At 33.5% G+C, this 19,766-nt stretch overlaps 3 protein-coding genes across 3 annotated transcripts; 2 read left to right on the top strand and 1 right to left on the bottom strand.

Moving 5' to 3' along the window:
• Nucleotides 1-1,252: 1,252 nt before the first annotated feature.
• On the top strand, nt 1,253-1,871 carry LOC110793038 (uncharacterized). Its single transcript, XM_021997864.2, has one exon. The coding sequence runs from the start codon at nt 1,342-1,344 to the stop codon at nt 1,657-1,659; it is 318 nt and encodes a 105-aa protein (XP_021853556.2). The 5' UTR covers nt 1,253-1,341; the 3' UTR covers nt 1,660-1,871.
• A 6,570-nt stretch (nt 1,872-8,441) lies between these two features.
• On the top strand, nt 8,442-10,802 carry LOC110793037 (uncharacterized). The gene is made up of 3 exons (XM_021997863.2): nt 8,442-9,287; nt 9,819-9,968; nt 10,341-10,802. Exons 1-3 carry the CDS (start codon nt 8,640-8,642, stop codon nt 10,635-10,637), a joined length of 1,095 nt encoding a protein of 364 aa, XP_021853555.1. The 5' UTR covers nt 8,442-8,639; the 3' UTR covers nt 10,638-10,802.
• A 4,753-nt stretch (nt 10,803-15,555) lies between these two features.
• On the bottom strand, nt 15,556-16,802 carry LOC130470742 (uncharacterized). Its single transcript, XM_056841263.1, has 2 exons — nt 16,531-16,802; nt 15,556-16,417 (listed from the first exon to the last, which is right to left on the bottom strand). The coding sequence occupies exons 1-2, from the start codon at nt 16,780-16,782 to the stop codon at nt 15,845-15,847; spliced, it is 825 nt and encodes a 274-aa protein (XP_056697241.1). The 5' UTR covers nt 16,783-16,802; the 3' UTR covers nt 15,556-15,844.
• Between the last annotated feature and the right edge of the window lie 2,964 nt (nt 16,803-19,766).

Raw genomic sequence — 19,766 nt, 5'->3', positions numbered from 1 at the left:
GCAATTTTTGCCTCCTCTTCCAATGTGGGACTTGGGTTGATATCACAACACTTTACAAATAACAGGGTTATGTATATACTAATTTTCTTATTTATGAACCATTTTTCTTTTTTATATACCATTGTTGTTTTTTTTATACCATTATATAGGGGCATGGTATACCATTGTTTTTATTTATTATACCATTGTTCTTATTTATATACTATTATCCTTATTTATGTACCATTGTTTTTTTTATATACCATTATTCTTTTTTTAAAATAATTTTTGATACCATTAAAAATTCAATATATTTACATAAATTTTCATGTTATGTATTTGCTAATACATCGCAATATCTCTTTTTAATTTCCTCGTGAAGTAATATAGTAACGCCCAGTATACCAAAGAAACTTGCATTGACAAAATTCACACTCAACAAGCGCAACATAACTTGTAATGAAGTCATGTACATTAAATGCAACACTTTTCACTCTTCACCAACTAGTACTTGATTCATTGTTAAAGTTTTAATCTCATAATCTCGAGATTAGAGATCGGTAACTACCACGGCCATTTGCATCTCTCAAATTACTTTGTTTACCCACAACTAATAAAGAGTAGTGGTAGAGAAACCCACATCAACTTTATTAATATTCTATAATGCTAAAAATCTCTTAAATTTAACATTTTGTTTTTTTAAGGTAAGATGAAATGTCTTATTGGATCGGGACCTCGCACGAGTCAACCCGCCCGGATTAGCAGGCTAGATACTTTGAAAGCGCGGGGAATGATAAGAGGAACCCCCGCAAATTGCCCTAGTAGGGATTGAACCCCCAATGTTTTGGTTGGAAGGTGAAATCTTTTCAACTACTCCAAGACATTGCTTGTAAATTCAAAACACATGCCTACTGTCTAGTGTTATATTTGGCTATATACCGATACAAACTATGATACAAATTACAAACGAACTGATGAAGAGTATTAAAATTTATGATCTAACATACATAGACAATTCTTTACCATTAAATTAAGAACATATCTCATTGGTACACATATTACCTACATTATACATATGATATGATAGGGTTAGTTATGGTTAAATGATGCAACAAATAAATCAACACATTAGGTATCCCACCCGAAAAAAGTGACCCCATTTGTCTTATTTCCCCACTACCCATGTTCCCTTTGAACATGCAGCAAATTATGGATGTTTTCTCCCACCAGTGACCAGTGACCAGTACCATTATATATATACCCTCATTCCCTCTTTCTGCTAACTCTATTCTCTCTTCCTCCACATAAAATTCTCTTTCATAAAACCCTCAACATTTTCCAACAAAATCCTTTAAAGTAAAAATGGAAGTAGAAATAGTAAAATGCGAGTGTTGTGGATTGAAAGAAGAATGCACAGTAGAATACATAAATGCAATAAAAGAAAACTACAATGGAAAATGGCTATGTGGGTTATGCTCAGAAGCAGTGCGAGATGAAGTTAATAGGAATGGTGTTGAAGACGCTGTGAGAGCGCACATGTCTTTCTGCAGCAACTATAAGTCCAGCCCGGCTTCGAGGGTCGCTGATGGTATGCGCCAGATGTTAAGAAGAAGGTCTGGAGAGTTGTCTCATTCTACTAAAAAATATGGAAGATCATCTAGTGCTCCTCAAGTCCTTTGAGAAGATCCGCCATCAAAATGAAAATTAAAATACTTTAGGAGAATCATCTAAACTTCTACTGTTCTACATAACATAACAGAAAGCCCTCTGTTTTTAAAACAGGGTGTTATTTTTTTGTTTTGGTTTACATAATGTCTTTCTCTCTCTCTCTTATTTTTGGTTTTGTACAGCACTGAATTTTGTCAAATACCTGAATAATCCCTCTCTTTCAATTTCGACTGTTTTAGACTTTTAGCCTTTTTTTTAAGTTAGTACTCCCTCCGTCCCAAAATTATTGTCCTGTTTTCTAAATCGGGCGTCTCAAAATTATAGTTTTTTTTTTTTTTTTTTTCTAATTTTGGCTACTAAGGTCTCCATTTTCTCATTACTATATTAATTAAAAATAAATTGAAAACCCCACCCATGTACCATATTTCACTTTTCTATGTGCTATATTCTCTTTCACATGTATTCCCTCCGTATTTAGTTAAGAGATACACTTGGTCGGACACGGTATTAAAAAAAAGAATTGAAGGAAATAAAGTAATTAAACAAGTGGGGTTGGATTGATATTTTAATAGGTAAAATAAGTGGGGACCATGACATTTTAGGGAGTGGGGGTGGGATATAGTTCTAAAATTATTTGTTTAATAGGATGGTGGGACATAAAATGTATTAGATAGATTATTTAATTAGATGGTGGGGTTGACATGTTACTAAAAATGGCAAATGTATCTCTTAAATAAATACGGCCGGAAAAGGCAAGTGTATCTCTTAAATAAATACAGAGGGAGTACATTATTCCACTTTTCCATACAACTCAATCACCATTTGTATTTATTCCACGTTTTCATATACTATAATCCACTTTTCTTAAAATCTGTGTTTTTGGTCAAATAAAACGATAATTATGGGACGGAGGAAGTAATAATAAAATGTCTTGTACTCTTACAAATTAGCTGGACATAAATTTATTTTGGCTCTTTATGCCTTTACGGGTAAGTCTTGGAGATCAAATCGTGCTAATCTTCTATATCTACCCTTTGTAATTTTCAATACACTACTGCATATAGATTATAGAGTACCCAGTAGTTGTGTGCAAAACGTTGCAGCCATTCTGAGTTGGGGTTGGTTGCGAACGAATTTCCAGTAAATTCCGTGAATGATTAGCTCAGAAATTGAACAATCATGTGATATATAAACTTCTGACCACTATCACATTTCAATTCCACATGTTTAGTCACAGTTGAGGCTGAGGTCTTGTGCCATTATTTATGTGGCCATTATTAATCAATTTATGATTTCGTTTCTTTGATTACTCTCATAATATGTATCATTAACATAGGGACTAAAATGCATAATCAACCATATCATAATCAACCATCGATCATACCTAGGTGTTTAGTTATGGTTGTCAATTACTACATTAATTCATATTTTGACCAATTATTCACTAATTATATCATAATCAACCATTGATCATACTTTAATTATTTTAATTAACTAATAAATTAAAATTAAAAAATAATTAAATAAGAAAATACAAAAATACCCCAAAAATCCCAAAAAATCTTTTTAAATCACTTTTGGGTTTTTTGGGTTTTTATTTTTGCTATTTTTTTTAGTTATTTTCGGATTTAATTAGTTTTGGAACTTTTTTTTTTAAAAAGTAATTTAAATTTTATTAATTAATATAGTAATTAAAGTATGGTTAACGGTCGATTAGTGACTGATTTTCTGAAATATGGGCTAAGGTGGAAATTGCCAACAATGAATAAACATCTAGGTAGTAATTGACAACTTTTAACAAGCTAGGTATTAATTCACAAAGTCACTAAAAACCAAGGTAGTAATTTGCAAATTTCCCTTAAAAAAACTACCCAACCGCTACCTCTAATCGCTAAGCGCTACTTGAGCTGTTACCTTGCCAAATACTTACAAATTTTAAAAGTAATGTCTTGATTAGGTCAAACCGCTATCCACTACCTCATACGCTACCACAGAACACACATTATAGATAAATTGATACAATAGATTTTCTCTGTTTGAGTTTTTTTTTTTTTACTTACTATATTATACGAAGTATGGAATTAAGTAATTAACTTATCAAAATTTATCTTAAAGTATTTGAAATTATTTTGTTTCAAGTTAATTTGTCTGATAAAAGTTTTATCTGAATTTTTCTTACACAAGTGCGATATTGTATAAAGTTAACTTTAATTTTTTAAGTAAATCCAAATAAGTTGGATCGATTTCCGGTTATAATGCTAGAAAATATCAACATTCCCAAAATATGATTCTATTTATCAAAATTCTCAATCCACCGTCCACGTCATTCATCACCTCAAAATTTAAATTTTTTTTCTCCAAGATCGCCAACAAAATTGGCGATGTCCTTCATGACTAAATCACCAATTAACTTAAAAGAAAATGTAATTCACAATAATTTGGAACCGAACTATGTCAAACTAACCTTAACCAAAATCAATATGACTCAATTATCAATTTCAATCAACAATTATACATTAAGTTGTGGAAAAAAATACAATATATATATAAAGGAGACACACTTTCTGAATTATTAGAGCGTCACGTAGGATTACTATTGTTTCGGCCAATGAAAAATAAGATCTCTAATTTAATTTTGAATTAAAAAATCCGAGTGCCACATTGATAATTAATTATGTGCCACCTAGATATTTTAATTATTTAATTACTACTATATACAACTCCATCCAAAATCAAACACTCTAATAATTAAAAAATAAATCTAAAATAAAAGTCATCCAAAATCAAACATTAATCTAAAATAAAATTCAATCTAAAATCAAACATTAATCCAATATTAGAGCGCCACTTAGGAAATCTAAGGGTTTCGGCCAATAAAAAATAAGATTTCATAATTATTTTTGAATTAAAAAAGTCGAGTGCCACGTAGATAAATAATTAGGTGCCACATAGATATTTTTATTAATTGATTATAATATTACGCATATACAATTTCATCCAAAATCAAACACTCTAATAATTAAAAAAAAAATCTAAAATGAAATGCAATTCAAAATTAAAAACTAATCTAATCTACTACTACCTCCGTTTCGAAATAATAAGGACACTTTGACTTTTGACACTATTCACAAATTTCAATTTGATTATCATTTGTGATTTATAGGTAAGGAAAAATATACTCGTGTGGGATCTTGTTTGATTCGTCTCGATGTATATTTTCGGAATATCAACTTTTTATAATTTTCACGAATACAAATATTAGAGATATTAATGTCCAAACATTTACATTGGCAAGCGTGAAAAGGTAAACAGCCCTCATTATTTCGAAACGGAGGGAGTATGTAATTTGTAAAATATAGCATTTGGTATACATTGGAGATTTATTTTAACTTAACAATTTAATAGAAACCGTGCATAGCACGGCCAAAAATCTAGTTCAAAATAATTTGGATCCAAACCATATCAAAAACTAACCTAACCCATAAATTAGAGCAGTTGCAAAGAACAAGATAAGAAGGAACTTCCAGAAGTCCATTTGAGAACGCGAAAAGCATTATGAGCTCAGATCACAAATCCACCGGTGCCGGGGAAGGTATTGAGAGCTCCGTTGTGGCTAAAGCGTCTAGGATGCTCCATATGAATGGGGAAATAAGGAAGCTTTTGTCGGACTCGTCGGCTTCTGTCGGACTAGGCGGTGAAGAGTGGTGGACATGTAGTTGTATGGCTGGGCGAGAAGTGGCAGGGGCTGACAATTGAATATGGAATTTATGGGAAAATGGGGTTCTGGACTTCTGGTTTTGGGTTAATTTGTAGAAGAAGGGCGGAGATGTACGGAGTAACATGGAACTAGTGGTTTTTGGCTTTCTAATTTTTAGATTATTACTGTTTTACACATACATCGCCGATTCAATGGGCAATGTTGGGCAGACTTGTTTAAAAGAATTAGACCGATATATTTTGATGATGTGGATGGTAGATTGAGAAATTTGATAAAGATGGGCATATTTTAGAAATTTTGATATTTTTTAGCATTATAACTTGAAATCGCTCAATAAGTTGAATTTAAAGATAACTTTGTTTTTTAAAGTAAATCCAAATAAGTTGAATAAAACATGGCTCAATTGCTAACTGCTGTACCCGGGTACAGCCAATTCTGGCTGTACCCCAAAAACGACGCGCTCATATTGTTTGTTCATTCTTGTCGATTATTTGTTCTTTTTTATTGTAATGTTTGTTATTTCTTGTTGTACTGTTTGTTCTTTCTTGTTGTACTGTTTGTTCTTTCATGTTGTTTTTTAAATTCATCATCAAATTTTCATAATTGTTGTATTTTTTGTTTTTTCTTCTGGATTTTATGTTCTTTTTTATATTGTTTGTTTTTTCTTGTTTATTTGTTTGTTTATAATAATAATATGGTTAATGTTCATAATTAAACTCTTCATTAATCTTTTATTCTTTCTTTTTGTATTGTTTGTTCTTTCTTGTTGTACTGTTTATTTTTTCTTGTTGTTTTTTAAATTCATTCATCAAACTTATTGTTGTATTGTTTGTTCTTCCATGTTGGCTTTAAAATTCATCATAAAATTGTTCATAATTGTTGTATTGTTTGTTCTTTTTTCTGGAATTTTATGTTCTTTTTTATATTGTTTGTTCTTTTTTGTTGAATTATTTGTTCTTTCTTGTTTATTTGTTTGTTCATAATAAATATATGGTTAATGTTCATAATGAAATTGTTCATTTCATTGGTCTTTTATGTTTTTACAAGCGCCTATATTGTTTATTTCCAAATAAATAAATAAATGTTCATTTCCAAAATAGTAAATGTTCATTCCAAACAAATAAATAAATTTTCATTTCCGAAATAGTAAATGTTCATTTTTGTACCAATATTTGTTCTTTCTTGTTGTATTGTTTGTTCTTTCATGTTGGTTTTAAAATTCATCATAAAATTGTTCATAATTGTTGTATTGGTTGTTCTTTTTTTCTGGAATTTTATGTTCTTTTTTATATTGTTTGTTCTTTTTTGTTGAATTATTTGTTTGTTCATAATAAATATATGGTTAATATTCATAATGAAATTGTTCACTTCATTGGCCTTTTATGTTTTTACAAGCGCCTATATTGTTTATTTCCAAATAAATAAATAAATGTTCATTTCCAAAATAGTAAATGTTCATTCCAAATAAATAAATAAATGTTCATTTCCGAAATAGTAAATGTTCATTTTTGTAGTTTATTTCCAAATAAATAAATAAATGTTCATTTCCAAAATAGTAAATGTTCATTCCAAATAAATAAATAAATGTTCATTTCCGAAATAGTAAATGTTCATTTTTGTACCAGTAGTTTATTTCCAAATAAATAAATAAATGTTCGTTTTGGATGTTTGGCTGTACCCTGAAGGAAATAAGCCCTTGGTCCAAGTATGCATTCTATGTTGAAGTCTAATAAATGCGGTTCAGTATTAATTAACAAGTTAATAATTCAGTGAGATCAAGTGAGCTGAATGCCTAGCTAGAGGCCGCTTCAGTTCAAGTGGAATTAATGATATTAATCCACATCTTACTCTTGACTGAACTCGTAGGGTCACACAAATAGTACGTAAACGGATCAAGTATTTAATGACATTAAATACTCCATCTATGGATATTCGGAATCGACGGATCTTGGTTTCAGTGGGAGCTGAGATCGTCACAGGCAAGAAATGAATGCTCCGGAAACGATGATATTGCCGGAAACGGAAATATGGATCGTATCGGAAATATAAATATTATCCAAGTCGTAGATGTTGCCGGAAACGGAAACATGGTACGTATCGGAAAATATTATCGGAAATGGAAATATTGCCGGAATCGGAAATATTGCCGGAAACGGAAATATTGTCAGAATCGGAAATATTATCGGAATCGGAAAATAATTCCGGAAACGGAAATATTAAATATTTGTTCGAAACGGAAATTAATTCCGGAATCGGAAATATTAAATATTGTTCGTATCGGAAATAAATTCCGGAATCGGGAATTTAATCGGAAGCGCGTCGTACGAATTAGCATCGGACGAGACTTGCTAGACGAAGGCCCAGCACGAAGCCAGGCCTACGCTCAGCAAGCCCAAGCGCCCAAAAACACGCTGCCAAGCCACGCCCGGTCCAGCGCAAGGCCAGGCCCAGCAATGGCCTTGGCGCGCGCGCGGGGCTGCGACGAGTGGGCTGGCGCTGTGCGTGGGCCGCAAGGCCTGCGTGCGGTGCTAGCGTATCACTCGAAGTGTGTTACTCGAATCCTAAGGCTACCGGGATTTGTCATATGATTAAATCTAATCCTAAAAGATTTAGTTTATTTAATTAGAGTCCTAGTAGGATTATAATTAAATAAATTAGTATCCTAATAGGATTCCAAATCCTTTTCCATAACTCTATAAATAGGTGCCTAGGGTCACATATTTACATAGAGTATTCAAGTATTCAAAGTGATTTTTGAGAGCAAAAATTCAGTCACACAATTGCCTATAAGTGCCGAAAATTCTAAGTACCTTAAGGGCGATCCTAGTTGGTCAAGCTTAAGGCGGATCCGGACGTGCTGTGGACTATCTACGGAGGGACGACACTTGGAGTCCTAAAGACTTGTTCTTGTTCGGTTCGGGCGCAGCTAGGGAAGGCACGCAACAAAGAGTATGCATCTAAACTATGCTAAATGATTATGTGTAAATAATATGCTTTCCTGGCTTTATGGTTTTTTCCGCATGATTTATGAATTGTCATATGTATCATAACCTATCATACCCAGGTATAACCAAAAATTTGCGGGGCTTACAACTTAATGTCCTATTGTACGGCCCATAATGCAAGGTCCAACCCATACAGATTATTGAGCGCTAGACTCGACCGTTGGAGATTCAAATTCGAATAACCTTTTTTTTAAAAAACAATCCCCAACTCTCAACATCAAAATCAAAAAACATCCAAACTCTACAATCCCTAACAATCCCAAGCCGCCATGAAAACTGTGCATCTCACTCCACAATCCCTTAAACAAATCAAACCCGTCACTATGGAAGAAGACAATCGATCTGACATCCGAGAGGAAAGAGAAAGCAATTACTTCCCAGGCTGCCGCAAGGATGCAAACTGTAATTGCAAAATGTGTTTGGAGAGTATTACCGCAACCTTAGATCTTATGTCTATGAGTGTTCAAAGGAGCTCCCTTACTAAGCTTTCCGCATCGAAGCCAGAAGTCGATATAACCCCTGTTTCAATTGATCCGCTTTTATCTACCCCTGTATCGAAAACCCCTCCAGTTGTCGAGGTTGCTTCCTCTAAGACCGCTCTTCGATCGACAGCGAAGACAGTTAATCCCAAGAATATTGAGGTGAAGAAGATGAAATTAGGGTTTAAGTGGAAGTATTGGAGGTGGGTTTTGTTGTTAGGGTTGATTCTTGGGTTGGAATTTGGGTTTTCTTTGGGGGTTGCTCGGGTTTTACGGCCCAGATTATCAGGGGAGATATTGAGTAATGTTGTTGAAGAATCAGCAGATGTTCAGAATTTGAATGAAAGATTGATTTTGATCCAGAAGAATCTGAATACTTATGTTGATGGTATATTATCAAGCTGCAATTTTGGTGATTCTAAATGGGAAATTAATCAGGTGAGTAATTATTTCATTGTTTTTAATTTGGGGATTTTACTTTGTTTTAGCTCTGCTATATAGGTTTCTGAGAAATTATGTTCTTGGCTTTGATTGATTGTGCCGTCATTTTTCAATTAAAAAGCTAAATTCTGCAATTGGGCAAATAATTAATGTGTATCACTGTCGAAATCCCTAATATATACGAAGTATGTATAATTGGATATGACGTGATTTTACAAAATGATCCTAAATGATTGTTCCCGTCACTTAATTTAGATAGTGTCATTGAACTAGGGAGAGAATTCAATTCAATTATAAGTCATTATTATATTTTGAAGGATGACAACTTTTTCCGATTCTAAAGATAGTATGTGGGAGTGTTGGACAATTAAGGCTAGCCAAATGGATCATGAACAAAAGCCTTAATGGATCACGGTAGTATATACATCACGGTAGAATTAATATATATTGGTATAGATCAAAAGGCAAAAGGAAATGACCAAGTCACGAAATGAAGAAAAGAATCCTAATTTTGCTGTATATTTTCAGGATGGTTTGATCTTAAACTCATACTGCACATTGTACAAATCGGCAGCAGAAGAAGTGATCATATGGGGGTGGCCTCTGCAGACTGCTGGCCTCTTAACAGCCGAATTTTCATCGCGATCATTCAATGTATTGTCTGGCAAACTCAGAGAGGTGAGAATATTTTTTTTCAGGTTAAAACTGATTTGTGTATGGTCATATTACCTGATTTTATGAACACTTAATTAAGACAGGGAATAGTTTTTAAAGTTCTGTTCTTTCATCTTGCACAGTATATTCAGTCAGCTGGTATAAACCCAACTACTATGTTAAAATGATCTAATTATAGAATTAAATGAAGCTTGGTGAATATACCTTTGACAGCTTAATGACTGAAGGATTAAGTAATTTGTTTTTTTATCTGCTAGCAATACAAGTATGAAGTTAGTAAAAGATTAGAAGCAAAATTCATAATATAATCACTTTGTGCGAATGTGCTTGTGATAATACTACTGAAAACTGATGTTTATTCTGTTCACATAATAGTGGCCTGAAGGCAAAATGATGAATGTTGTTCGAGAGGCAAACACGACATGGATTCTAAGAAAATGGAGTGCTTCTGCTGTGCAGCTTGAACCAAACACTTGGATCATTGAGTACAAAAGAAATTATCTTTTGGAGAATCCGAGTATTTTGGTGGCTACTGTTGAGTTAATCGAGTTCACGATTTTGAAACTGATGCTAAGAATGAAACAACAGTTTAGGCTTTTGCTCGCTGACTTCAGATACTACTACACAGCTGCTTCAACATCAGAAGTGGCTGGTGTTAGCATCCCAACTTGAATGAATATGTAACATCCTTGTCAACTTTTGAAGCTTATTAGAGTGTAAATCTCTCATGTTCTATAGGAATATTATCAAGTAGGAAATTGTTGAATGTTGATAACTCTTCAACTGTATATACTTGAAATTTTCTTGATTAGCTGCTTGTATCAAGTTTTGGTTGAATCTATTGCAAATTATAAACAATCAATAGATACAACAAATGAATGTTTCAAACAATCACCATCGCGAGTTATGGAACAAAATTCGTACTATCTTGTATGGATATTTACAGTATATGAATAATGAAAAATGTTGGTGAACTTGGTAATTCCCCCCCCTTAAAGGTTCATGTTAGTTTTACATAAAGGAAATTTTACAGGATGCTTTGCAAAAATGTACTGTATGTGATAAATTTAAGAGAATAGGAAAATAATCTTCTTGTTATTTATTCATATCTTATGATTGGCAAATGGCAATAGCACATCCATTGATCTTATTCCTATTCCTATCCCTAACAACAATAGTTGTTTATGACTAACAATGTGTTTGGAAATCAAGTTAATGTGTAAATGCGAGGAAAAGTAAAACTATGAAAATCTATAGAAAAGTAACTCTGGAGAAATACGCGGAAATATCTAATTATTAATTTGTTTGGCTAATTATTATGCAAATTTTTTGGAAAATGGAATACTACACATTTTTCACTTGTTTAATTTGTTTTCCACAGTTTTCAAACGTTTTCCCATCACTTTTAAGCGGAAAAGTGTGAAAAATAAAACAGGCAAAATATAATTAGTTGGCTTTCACACATTTCCGCACATTTCATTTTCCTCACTTTTCCATTTAAATTACAAAACAAGATAAAATTAAGAAATTCTCATACTTGCACAAACTTTTACACTTTTCCTTATTAAACTCGAGTTTTCAAACACATTGTAAATCAACTTCCTAACAATATGTGAAACACATTGTAAATCAACTTCCTAACAATATGTGAAACACTTTACATTTAACTTTATGCGAAATATAACTCTGAACTATAATCCTAGGTGGTCCGCCTGAGTTACACCATCAAAATTAGGAGCACATTTAAGGCGAACTTAGCCCCCAGTGCACCCTCACATATTTCTTCCACATGAACTCAAAATGTGTGGGGTCCATTAATATGCATAAAAACACTTTCATGCACTTAATTGTAGGTGTATCTAACTCTAGGAGCACCTAAGAATTTGTATAATTTTTGGGCCAAATGAATCCCCTATCGTGAAAAACTGATTTTGACACACCTCTCTTTAAGTAGAGACAAAAAAGTATACTCTCACAAAGTCACAACAGGTATGCGGAAATCAATTCTTATTATTTTGGGGACAAATGTTTTATGTTTAGACTTTTTTTTCTTCTTTTTTTTTGTGATTTGAGAAAATGGGCACAAAGATTTGTAAAATACTACGGATAGGGATGCAAACGAGCCGAGACGATCCGAGTTTTACCTTGTTCGAGCTAAGCTTGATAAGGATTTTCACTGTTCGAGCTTGTCTCGAGCTTAACCGAGCTTTGCAATTTGTTGTTCGAGCTTTGTTAGCTAAGCATTAGGAAGTCTCGAGCTCGGCTCGAGCTCACTCGTTTAGCTCGAGCTTAAACCCGAGCTCGAGCTCGAGCTAAACGAGCTTTATTCGAGCTTGATGAACAAGTTTTGAGAAATCGTCAAATTGATTTAAATCATATAATCAAGGAGAAACTTCACAAAATATATGCATGACTGGAATATTCCATGGGATACTATACTACATGATAGATTCGATTCGGTTTTATGCAATTCTTGACATTTAAGGGTCATATATTTTTAAAGAAACTTATATTTTATTCCATTAAATTATTTTTTCGAGCTTGGGCGAGTTATAAACGAGCATATAATCAAGCTTATGACCGAGTAATTAATGAGCTATAACCGAGTGCTTGTGAACGTTAACGAGCCGAACGTGATGTTGTTCGAGCTTCGCTCGTTTACTTATCGAGCCTAGAATTTTTGTTCAAACTCGTTCATTAATTAATAAACGAGTTTTAGCCGAGCTTTGACCGAGCTGGTTCGCGAGTTGTTAGCGAACGTATCAGCTCATTTGCAGCCCTAACTACGGAGTAGTACCAAATTTTTGTAAATAACCAAAATTAATTTTCCAAAAATGTACTCTTGTAAGTTAGTAACTTAATAAGGGGTACAATATGAAGCAAATCATACATGATCGGTATATCTTTATCATTTCTAATAAGTTTTGTCAATATTGTTTATCATGTTTATTGTGATTTCTCTCTATGTCACTTTTTATTCTTTACGTATTTTATTTTAGGTGTCCCATTTCAATACGTACATTTGGAATATTTTTTTTTTTTATTATAACATAAATGCACCTAATATTCTATAAAAAATTGTGTCAAGTGATTATTTTAATCTTAAATTCATCGGGACATTAATCTCTCACATTTTCTCATTGGGACATTAAATCTTTCACACATTCCCAATGCCAGGCTTTTGATCTCGTGCATGATACAAAAATTATAAAATACAAAGAGACGGAGGGAGTATTTGTCTTGTTTTTATTTTTTATCACCATATTAATAGCTTAAGAGCACTCTCACTAGTGAGGAAAAAAGTTCCTCACGAGTAAAATATGGTGAGGAAAATATGGTTCACGCACTACATCAACAAGTAAAAGCAAAAATCCTTATGAGCAAAAACTAAAAATCTCGCGCGGCATGCTTTTGTTCATTTTTCCTCACCGAAATTAATGGGACCCACGCCACTGAAAATGCAAATGAAAATGACAGATTGTGGGTAAAAGTACCGTTTAATGCACATAATTCAAAAAAACAAGGAATCTCGCTCATTGCTGATTGTACATCAACCAATCAAAATTTTTCTTTCAAATTGTAATTCTATTGCTTAACAACTAATTTTAGTTAAAAATAATTTAGTAAAAAAAATAAAAATTACACCAACGGTTATAAAATTTCAAGATATATAAATAGAGACCCATTTTGCTATATTTCGACATACTTTCAAAAATCATTTTCTTACAAAGTATTACTATAATTTGTGATAAATTCGAAAAATTATTGAAAATTTCCAGAAATATATATTTTCGATAATCCTATTTCCGGTATTAATCTTAATTAATTGTTAGAATTCATTGAATTTATTAATATAATTGAATAAATAAAAAATAGATAGAGTATGTGGGAGATAGAAAGTGTGGTGGGGTTTGATGAATAGTAAAAGTAAAAGTGGTGAGGAGTTTCTTTTTAGTTCATTGGTGTGATGAATTGGTTGTAGAAAATTTTGTTTGTGAGGAAAGTGAAGTGGTGGAGTAAGAAAGTGGTAGAGAGATAGTGGTGAGATTTTTTTTCCCATTGGTGAGAGCGGTCTAAACATGACCTAATTAAATGTTCATTACGACTAATAAAATAAATTAGACGACTGAAATCTAGTTGCCTCATTAAAATTACTTAAATGAAGGGGTAACATTAATTCTAGTTTATGTGTTTAATTAAACCAATTTAGTTTTTTTTAATTGCTTAGGATTAAATTAATCTTTTATAAATCCTTCATTGTATTTCTCAAATATTATGGCGAATTGAAATAGAGACTGAAAGTGAGCGAATCAATACACTATTGATTCATACGCTGGTCTCATATGCATAGAGATCTCATGTCCCTAATAATTTATTCATAAATGTCGATAATCAAAGTCCATATAAAGATTTATTAGCTTTTTTTTTCTTGAAAACTCATTGACAACGACCCTCTTTATTGATTTAGAATCACCTAACCAAAAAGATACCTCATACCTGACTGTGTTTCGGTGGTGCAATCTCTTAGCGCCTAACCAATTGTCTGTTAATTCAGGGGTGACTGGGGCTGAACCTTTTTTTATAATGTAAAATCAATTCACTAATAAAAAGTCATACAACATCTACAATAAAAATCGAAATTAACAAATACATAACAAATTGAATCAAAAAGAGGTATTCCTTCATCAAAACTACCACCGTTGAGAAGATCTTGCACTGTGGGATATCTCCCTTACATATCGCTGGAATGTACAACCTTTTCGGAGAGACGGTATAACGATTTGTTGTAGGCGAGAGGACGATTTCTATCCGATTCATCTAGGTTAATTTGAAAGTTTGATGCCTGTTTTGATATCGTATAATTCTTTATCAACAAACTGAATTCACGACAATACTCCATCAAAATTATACGAAACCGAAAATACTCAACTAATCCCACCATAGGAGAACTTACTACACTCAAACAGTGTAGTTTTATTAAATCTGAAGATAAAAACATAAATAGTTAAACCAAAAGGAAATTTGGCTATTTCCGGCCTAAAAAACCTTTGAGATTTGTAAACCTTAGAGAGAGAAAGATGAGAAGAACGACTAACCTAACACTGACTGGGGCTGAACTTGGTACTTGGTAGGGAGGACCCTGTGTTCAATCCCCCGCAACAACAATTGGGAAGGGACTGAAACCTACCCAACAAAACTCGCTCTGAATCCGAATTAACCCTATGGTAAAACCGGTGCTAACACAAAAAAAAAAAAAATCTCTTACGGGTCGTTTGGTAGGAGAGGGGGATAGGGATAAGGATATAAATTGGGATGGGGATAGGGAATTTATCATAGGGAATTCATTAAATTTATCCCTATCCCTTGTTTAGCATGGTAAAGGATAAGGATAGAGATTAAATAACAAAATTACTATATTACCCCCTTTTAAAATGGTATGCTAAAATAATGTCAAACTCTTTCTCTACTTTTTTTCCCCCTGATCATATGTAGTAATGAAGAGCAATTTGATCAATATTTTTTCTAAAACGTAATTAAATTGTTGCACAAACAAGGAGCATCCCAAAACAATCTCCAACAAAATACCCACGTCATTGAATACATTTTACTTGATCAATTTTCCTACATCAGTTTCCTACATCAACTCCAACACCTATTGAGAAGGGGCTACATCAGTTTCAGCAAACACAAAATGAAGATTAAGTATAACCCCACATCAATTTCCTACATGTACACCTACCTGGGAAGATTAGTTCGATCAGTAAGACAAAAGGCTACAACACATAAATCAACACCTATGAGAAGGTGGGTTCAGTATAAATTACGGGGTAGCTAATTGGATATTTCCTATCTTCTCCAAAATAAAGTTTGAGATCCAACTAATGTGATCCATCAATTTTTTGTCGAACAAAAATCACCTTGTAGTCATCTGGCATAGGAAAAAATAAATCCATCTTGGCGGTATCTTGGCCGATGAGACGTGTAGCCTTAACAACTTGTTCCGGGGTTAGTCCAGGGAGTGCACACAATATTTGGAACAATTCCTTTCTATTACCACTAATTTTCTCATGAACATCAACCTCATGTGTAAATGCCTTTTTAATCTCATTCATAGCCAATGCACTCTCCTTTTCCGCTTCTAATAAACTTGAGATTGATTTAGAAATTTGAATGAACTCTGCCTCAAGTGGATCATTTTCAGGAGCTTTTCTTTTCAAAGATTGTCTAGAAGAGCTTGGGGTAGTGTTAGCTTGAGAATGACAACCAGATTCATCTATGACATGATTACCATCTTCACCTCCATTCTTAGTTGATTGGTCTTCATTTATCTCGAACTCATCACCTGGACCCTTAACTTTAGATCCATTAGCCAAGTCATTAGCATAAATCTCCACAAGCTTATCATAGTGTATCATAGGTTTCATCCACAAGGATGATGCTCCATCTCGACTCTTGTAAAAATAAAAAATAAAACATATTAGAGCCTTATGTCAGTAGTTCTTCTCGGTGATAGAGGTGTAACAAAAAAAATTGAATAAATGTTTCAACTATAATAGAGGATTACCTTTGCCCACCCCATAAATATGTCTCTGGATCCCGTCACCATCTTATGCTCATCATCCCAACCAAAACCGCTTCCATTTTGTTGGATCTCCAGAATATACATAAGATGTTTCTTCATAACCTTTACTTTGGACTTGATATGTGGATCAGCTTTAATAGCCGAATTAGGCAACTTCTTGGCTATCTCTTTGTCAATGAATGATAGATAACCCGACTTGTGGCCGGTGTCTACCTTCCAACCAGAGGTATTCATGTCATAAAGAATATCAACCAGTAAAGTTTCTTCCTCAGCAGACCAACTGTAACACCCCGACAATTCCCTTTTTCTAAAATAACCTTTTATAAATATAACTATAGAGAATTATCAAAGTATTATCGCCCGTGTAAAAACGTAACGGCTTATTCAGAATTTTGCAGCGGAAAACAGAAACTAACTTTTAGGTTTATAAATAATCGATTACATATTAAGTCCCAAAACCAATTAACGGAAATAATAAGGAAATACGAATAGTACGACAATTTCAAATCCAAATTAACAAACCAAATCACTTAACAAAACAAATCTAACTACAAGCTCTCTAATCCCGATCCCAATGATGCATCATCTTCAAACCTGTAGATGGGCATCGCTTATTGATCCTTAGAGACTGCTCACCAAAGATGGGTCATCACAGGATCAATAAGGCATAGCCATGATCAACACACACAAACAAAGCACGTAATCAGCAAAGCTGAGTACTACATACTAAAACAATAATAATCCTAACATGATACTATTAAACGAACAACCCTAACATGATACTAATGAACATAAATAAGGGCAGACAAAACATGATAATTTGACGACCATACTTGACTAGACTAGGTAATATTATTTTGGATGAAATAGACAATGGACCGAGTTGTCCATCCAGAAGTCTTCACTAAGGAAGACGAGGTACGGGCGCGACTCCGTAACCTCAGTGACCTGCGATATCGAGGAACGTTTGAATAAAAATAGAACACGGTGATCAATCCGGTCCCAGAAAAGGCCATGGGCTACCACCATGAACCCCAACTCCTGTTTGTCCGTCACTTTAGACGTGCACAGTCTAAAGCTATTGCTACTCAGTTTCACTTTACATGATTTACAAATTGAGACTCTGTTATGACTCAACAATCACATAAGACATACAATCCACATTTGTTCACAACTTCTTTTATCTTGGAATTAAGTAAGTGATCAAAAACGCATCAATCAAGACTCATTCCAATTAATCCAACCTTTCCTTTAACCATGATCAACCCCTGTATATGGGTATAAGGTTTCAACTTACTAAACAAGGTCCACAGCCCTCATAAAGTAGTGAAAAGCTAAAAAGGGAACAACGATCGATCGATCCAAACCAACATATATAGAATAATCTAGTGTTCCCAACCAACATGTTTGCATCAATCATCCATACTAACATGTTATAATTCTCATAATGCAATATAGGTTCAATATGTCCATCCAACAGTATTAAACATGCAATTTCAACCTGACCAAGTTCATCAACAATATCAACATAACCAAGTTCATCAACAATTTCAACATGGTTTCAACAAATAGCACACATTCCAAGCACACAAGTATGTACGTACCTTGTGTAAACAAACTGCAAGACCACTTTAATGAATTCAAAAGTCGCCTACAAAGAATTCTCCGCCTAAAAACAGCCAATAAAATTCCCCAATCAATTTCTAACAATTTACAGCAACACTAACGTACTCTAAACACATCCCAAATGTATTTAGAACATTCTCCAATATCGAAACTTAACTAATTAACCTCCAAGCATAATAATAATTATATTAAGAATTGAAATTTGTTGAAAACTCTTCAAAACATCATACTTTAAATTTCCAGCAATATAAACTCGTTTAAAGCTTTACCAAAACCAAATTATAATGCTTAGAGTATAAAAATAATAGTTTTGGTAATTCCTAATTGTTCTACCATGGTTTAAAACTATTAAAGCCTTGAAATTCATGCCTTAAATAATTCAAACTCTTATTTCAATCAAATTTTGAAATATGAAAATTAATAATTCAATTATGCAATATTAAAATCTGAAATTCATAAATAAATCACAAAAATCATAAATTTAATTCAATCAAAACATAAATTAAATTAAAAACATTTAATTAAAACATTTAATTAAAACATTTAATTTACTTAGAGTTTAAGAAATAACCAAATCAAGAAGAGAGTGAAGAGAAAGGGCGCCGGCTGGGCAGGGAGCGGCGGAGGCCACGGCGGTGCAGCGCGGGTGCAGGAGTGCGGCGCGGCACGACTGTCAGGTGGTAGCGACGGTGGTGGTTGTGCTGATGGTGAAGCAAGAAAAGAAGAAAGGGGAGGCTGCTTGCGTGCGTGGAGGAGAAAGGAGGGAGACCGGCCGAGGTTGGGCGGTGCAGCAGCAGACACAGTCAGCAGAGGTCAGTGGAGCCACCGGTGGTTGCGCGACAAGGTGATGGTGGCTGGTGGTGCTTCGCAAAACAGAAAGTCTGTGAGGAGGAAAGAAATAACACGAAAGAGAGAGAAAGAAGGTGAGAAGGGAGGGGAAGCTTACCGGACGGCGATGCCGGTGGTGGTTGCAGGTGGCTGGTGGCGGCGGCGCAACAAAGAGGGTTTGGGTGTTTGCTGGTTCACGTGGATTGTTGAAGGAGAGAGAGTTTGTTGTTTTTGTTTTTACGTAAAATTGAAGGAGAGGAAAGGAGAGAGAGTTTTGGGTTTATTATTTTGGGCTTCACCCAATTGGGCTAGGAATAGGATTTAGTTTAGCATTTGAATTCAACACCGCTTAGGATTATTTTCCAAATTCAATCGTGTTTTCGTAATTCAAGTTCTTTTCGACACAAAATTCTAAAATTATTTTTGATTTCATAAATAGTTAAAATATTTAGAATGTAATAAAATAAATATACGTTAATTATATATTTATTTTTAAAATTCGTAAATTCTATTTAAATATAATTAACTATACGTTAAAATATATTAATAACATTTATAAATTTGCGGGGGATTACACCAACTTCTCCTATCTCTCTTTGCTACTACAATGCTCTTTTTTTTTCTTGCCATTCTTCTTCAGACATCAAAACAAATCACAATTTAAGCAAATAAGCAATCCCAAGTAAGAAACTTTAACATAAATTATGTAAATAATGGGATTTTCAAGCAAGGAAATTCATTAAAATACCAAAGAAGTCTGACTA

The sequence above is a fragment of the Spinacia oleracea genome, chromosome 3 (assembly GCF_020520425.1).
Source record: "Spinacia oleracea cultivar Varoflay chromosome 3, BTI_SOV_V1, whole genome shotgun sequence".
Lineage (NCBI taxonomy): Eukaryota > Viridiplantae > Streptophyta > Magnoliopsida > Caryophyllales > Amaranthaceae > Spinacia > Spinacia oleracea.
The sequence above is the reverse complement of the archived record's forward strand: the minus strand, read 5'-3'. Positions and strand labels throughout refer to the sequence as shown.

Bases quoted from the DNA above. Each gene is read 5' to 3' on its own strand.
- LOC110793037 (XM_021997863.2), top strand. From the start codon at position 8,640: ATGAAAACTGTGCATCTCACTCCACAATCCCTTAAACAAATCAAACCC. The intron at 9,288-9,818 runs GTGAGTAATTAT...GTATATTTTCAG, and splicing joins CTAAATGGGAAATTAATCAG to GATGGTTTGATCTTAAACTC. The intron at 9,969-10,340 runs GTGAGAATATTT...TTCACATAATAG, and splicing joins TGTCTGGCAAACTCAGAGAG to TGGCCTGAAGGCAAAATGAT.
- LOC130470742 (XM_056841263.1), bottom strand. From the start codon at position 16,782: ATGAATACCTCTGGTTGGAAGGTAGACACCGGCCACAAGTCGGGTTAT. The intron at 16,418-16,530 runs GTAATCCTCTAT...TATTTTTACAAG, and splicing joins TATTTATGGGGTGGGCAAAG to AGTCGAGATGGAGCATCATC.
- LOC110793038 (XM_021997864.2), top strand. From the start codon at position 1,342: ATGGAAGTAGAAATAGTAAAATGCGAGTGTTGTGGATTGAAAGAAGAA.